General features: G+C 50.2%; 1 protein-coding gene across 1 annotated transcript; it reads left to right on the forward strand.

Moving 5' to 3' along the window:
• The first annotated feature begins 2538 nt into the window (after positions 1-2538).
• LOC142827263 (uncharacterized) lies at positions 2539-4445 on the forward strand. The gene is made up of 2 exons (XM_075921726.1): positions 2539-3452; positions 3848-4445. The coding sequence occupies exons 1-2, from the start codon at positions 2879-2881 to the stop codon at positions 4393-4395; spliced, it is 1122 nt and encodes a 373-aa protein (XP_075777841.1). The 5' UTR covers positions 2539-2878; the 3' UTR covers positions 4396-4445.
• The last annotated feature ends 468 nt before the right edge of the window (positions 4446-4913 follow it).

A 4913-nucleotide genomic window follows, 5' to 3' on the forward strand; every position in this document is an offset into this window, starting at 1 on the left:
CCAAGAAATTTAAAATTACTAAAAAGATACTTATTTCCAGGGCTCGACAAACTATGTAATCTACTTGCCCGTGGCAAGTAGATTACAACCTGGAAGAGCTGGGTTCGGGCGATCTGAGCATGCGCAGAACGATCTGCGCATAAGCAGATCGCCGGACAGCGCGGCTGGCGAGCCCTGCTTATTTCAGTGCATAATTATCTCCTGGAATCCAGTTCTAAAGGATATTATTACTGAGCAAAATACAGTGGTGAACATATAGGTATGCTTGGAAGAATTAGATTTATAGGTAAATGTCAGCAAACATTAATACATTCTGCATACGCACAAGAAATACTAATCAAAGCATTCAGATAGGAAGAAGTAAGAAAAAATGTTGCTTAATAACGTATCAGACTTTGATTTGAGGATATTTACATACTTAACATCTCAAACATACTTTGGCATGTGATGTTGATGGTTTTTGTCTAGCATGCCCTGTGTCTGACTGTCCCAGTGAGAGGCTGTGTCACTGCTTGCCCTGGGCCCTCAGTCAGCAGCCATCACTCGCCAGCTGCCCAGCTCTGAAGGCAGCAATGCAGAAGTAAGAGTGGCAATATCATACCATGCCAGCCTTACTTTAGTGCTGCTGCTGGTGGCTCTGCCTTCAGAATTGGGCTCTTGGCCAGCAGCTGTCACTCTCCGGCTACCATCTCTGAAAGCAGCACCACTGCCAGCAGCAGCACAAAAGTAAGGGCAGCAATACCATGATTCCTTCCTCCTGCCTCCTCCCATCCCCATCCGCTGAATCTCTTTTTTGCGGGGGGGGGGGGGGGGGGAAGAGGGGTCCGAACCCTTACAATTATAACACCATGAAATTTCAGACTTAAATCATTAAATTTACAATTTTTAAAATCCTATGACCATGAAATTGACCAAAATGGACTGTGAATTTGGTAGGGCCCTACTGATTAGCAGCAGATCAGGAATGGCAAATTAATTAATTATTTATTTATTTATTTAAATATTTTTACCCTGCCTTTTTATTTAAAATATTCAAGGTGGCTTACAAGAACTAACAAACAAAATACAAATATATATAAAAATTTAAAATATGAGACCTCAGAGGGTCATAACCAGCTAAAAACATATACAGAGGAGGAACACACACATACAGACTCAAACATTAATAAAAGTACGAGTAAAAAGAGTGGCATTAGCCTGATGCTGGAACAACACTAGCGTTGGCACCATGCAAATATCCCGAGGATGAGAATTCCACAGCCTGGGAGCAAAAGCTGAGAATGCCCTGTTCCGCGTAGATGTTAATGAACTACTGTCTGTAGTGTACGGATGATGAATATCCTGATTATATTTTAAAGTGCATGTTTGTAATGGCATGTTACTCAGACCTCCAGCCTCTCTTGAAGCTTCTTTTGGATCTACCATTTGCATGACTTTCTCCATTCTGTGTTTGTTATGTTGTGTATTGTGTTATATTGTATTTGTTGTGGAGTTATCTTCTGAATAGGCATGCATGAGCCTAGAGGCCAAATTTTCATTTGCTAGTGCAGTTACTGCTCTTCTTATTGCCTCCTATTGTCACTCCTGTATTAGTGACTCTTCCAGATTCCAATGAGAGGATGATAATGTGATCCTCGCTATAACTTTCACAATGTGTTTTAATCCATGTACACCTGGATTAAAGAAGGCGAGAGTTGGATGTGGAAGTAAGAGCTCAATCTTAACCATACAGTAATTCATCATTTATTAGCACATGATGAATCACTGTGCTTCTGTTCAAACTAGAGTAATTCATTGGGTGCATCTAGACTGGCAAGATTTTGTGCAAAAGCAATTGCTTTAGCACAAAAACTTGCCTCCTGTCTACACTGGCTGCAAGAATTTGCGCAAAAACACTGACTTTGTACTGTACAAAATAGTGGTTCTTGTGCAAATACTCCGATGCTCCCGCTCAGTGATAAGCCCTCTTGTGCAAGTATTCTTGTGCAAGAGGGCCAGTGTAGACAGGCAAGTTAATTTCTTGCACACGAAAGCCCGATGGCTAAAATGGCCATCGGCGCTTTCTTGCACAAGAGAGCATCTACACTGGCATGGATGCTTTTGCGCAAAGGCATCCGTGCCAGTGTAAATGCTCATTTGCGCAAATACTTTTAATGGAAAAACTTTTCCATTAAAAGTATTTGCACAAAATCATGCCAGTGTAGACGCAGCCCATTAAGTCTTCCTTCCTTTAAGACCTGCCTGTAATCTTTATTTGAATCTCTCCAATCATTCAGGGTATGTCTACACTACCACCCTAGTTCGAACTAGGGTGGTTAATGTAGGCAACCGAAGTTGCAAATGAAGCCCGGGATTTAAATATCCCAGGCTTCATTTGCATTTTGCCGGGCGCCGCCATTTTTAAAGCCCTGGTAGTTCGGACTCCGTGCCCGCGGCTACACATGGCATGGAGTAGGTAGTTCGGATTAGGCTCTCTAATCCGAACTACCGCTACTCCTTCTGGGCTGTGTCCACACTCAGGGGTTCTTTCAAAAAAAGTAGCCTTTTTTCGAAAGAACTTCCCCTGCGTCCAGACTCAAGCCGCGTTCTTTCGAAATTAAATCGAAAGAACGCGGCTTTTCTTTCGACGGCGGTAAACCTCGTTTCACGAGGAAGAACGCCTTTTTCGAGGGAGATCCGTCGAAAGAACGTGAGTCTGGACGGGGGGAGCCCTTTCTTTCGAAATTATTGGCCTCCAGGAACAAGCCCTGGTGGACAATCTGGGCCATGGGTTGCACGTCTGTGGTTCCTGGCTGCAGCCATTCCTTAAAGGGACAGGCACCCTCACAGCCACTTGTTGCAGACAAGGAGCCAGAGCACACGGCGACCTTGCTGCAGCATGTCACAGCCCCAAGAGCGTCCTGGCCCTTCCTCCGCGCCTTCTGGGGACCCAGCCAAGGGCTCCAAGCGCCGGGCACCATCCTGGTCCGGCGCAGAGATAAAGAGCCTGCTGGAGCTGTGGGGAGAGGAGGAGGCCTTACAGGCCCTCAAAAGCCGGCGGCGAAATGCCGAAATTTATGGCCGCATGGCTGAAGCCCTGGCCCAGAAGGGCCACTACCCCCGCACCCAGGACCAGGTGCGCTCAAAGGTAAAAGAGCTGCGGCAGGGCTACGCCAAAGCCAGGGAGGAGAGCTCCCGTTCTGGGGCAGCCCCCCACTACTGCCCCTACTACCCCGAGCTGGACCAGATCCTGGGTGGCAGTGCAGAAGCACGCACACCACGGCGGTTCGTGCAGTCCGGACTGGCAGACCCGGTGGTGGACGCTCCAGAGCGGGAGCTACAGCAGTCTGGAGACGGGGACATGGGCCCAGAGGAGGAGGACACCGAGGAGACGGCGACCCTCACCCTGGAGCCAGTCACCCAGACCTCTGAGGCCTCCCAGGCGTCATCTGGCACGGGAGAGGAAGCAGCAGGTGAGTACAGTGAGTTTGTGTCACACCTGGGGGGGGGGGAGGTAGGTGGGTGGGTGCACAGTGGGTGATGCACAAGGGAAACCTGTCATGCTCATGCTGATGCCCAGGTCACACACACACGCACACACACACACACACACACACACACACACACACACACACAGTGTGACCTTCAGAATGTCTGCTTCCCCTGTCTCAAGGGAGAGGGCATGCCCTTTTGGACAGCTGTTGCACACATGACTGATTGTGATAGAAATGTAGCCGTGTTACTCTGATCTGAGGAAGTGGGTCTGGCCCTGGAAAGCTCATCCCCTAATAAACCATCCTGTTAGTATTGTAAGTGCTACAGAGTCCAGTTTATAGGACTGATTGTGTCTTCTTCTTTTCCTCCACAGCCGGACCAGCCGTGGAAGAGGGCCGCAGCACCCCAGCCCCACCTCCATCTCCATCTCCACCTCGGAGACATGGGAGCCGCAGACACAGGCGTGTCTACGCCGACATCCTCCGGCAGCACGTCGAGGCTGTGCAGGAGCAGAACGCCATCCTGCTACAGAGGGCGGAGGCAGAGGAGCGGTGGCGTGATCGGCTCATGAATGAGCTGGTCCTGCAGCGCACGGTGCTGTACGCCACCCTGAGGGAGGTCAGCGGCTTGCCTGCTGCTGTGCCTGGTCCTGCTCCTCCAGCACCCCATGACCCCACCCCACCAAACCCCCCTTCCACAACAGCAGCCCTTTCCCCCCTTGGACCTCCCTCTCCCCCAGCCCCCACAGTTCCCCAGCCCCTCTCTCCCCCTGGCCCTCCTCTCCCCCAGGCTTCCACGTCCCAAGAGCCCCCCAGCAGCCAGCCAACCGACAGGTGCATCACCCGATCCCGTAGCCGGGGAGCACCCCAAACACGAGGCCCAGCCAGGAAAGGGAAATCTGCCAAGCCCCGTTCAACCTGATCCCCTTCCCCCCTCCAGGTTTCCAGGCCCCTTCCCCCCTCCAGGTTTCAATCACCCCCATAACCCCAGTTAAAGCACAAACAAAGGGTTAAAGGCACTGTTTGTTTATTGTATATAGTTTGGCAACAACAAAAATGAAGAAAATTTTTGTTATTTTGCCACATTGTTTGATTATATGTACAAAATTATAAATAAGTAAAGAGAACATTTTATTTTGAAACACACCCTGGTGTAAGTGATGTGTCCAAACTGGGTCAGGAGATGGGTTGTGGAGGGAAGCTTCTATTGGGGGCCAGGGCCCAGTCCCCAGGCAGAAGCCCCTCAGTGCACTCAGTGGCCTCCACTGGAGAATTGGTCCCGGAGGGCCTCCCGGATGCCAACTGCAGACCGGTGAGCCTGGCGGATGGCAGCTGTCCGGGGCTGGGCAAAGATCCTCTCCTGGGCATCAGCAGCTCTCCCCCACCCTGGTAGGAAGGCCTCCCCTTTCCTCTCCACGAGGTTATGGAGGACGCAACACG

This window comes from Pelodiscus sinensis, chromosome 2 (genome assembly GCF_049634645.1).
Source record: "Pelodiscus sinensis isolate JC-2024 chromosome 2, ASM4963464v1, whole genome shotgun sequence".
Taxonomy (NCBI): Eukaryota; Metazoa; Chordata; order Testudines; family Trionychidae; genus Pelodiscus; species Pelodiscus sinensis.

Excerpts from the sequence above, each read along its gene's own strand:
- LOC142827263 (XM_075921726.1), top strand. The coding sequence starts at position 2,879 with ATGTCACAGCCCCAAGAGCGTCCTGGCCCTTCCTCCGCGCCTTCTGGG. Across the intron at positions 3,453-3,847 it reads CACGGGAGAGGAAGCAGCAG|CCGGACCAGCCGTGGAAGAG; the intron begins GTGAGTACAGTG and ends TTTCCTCCACAG.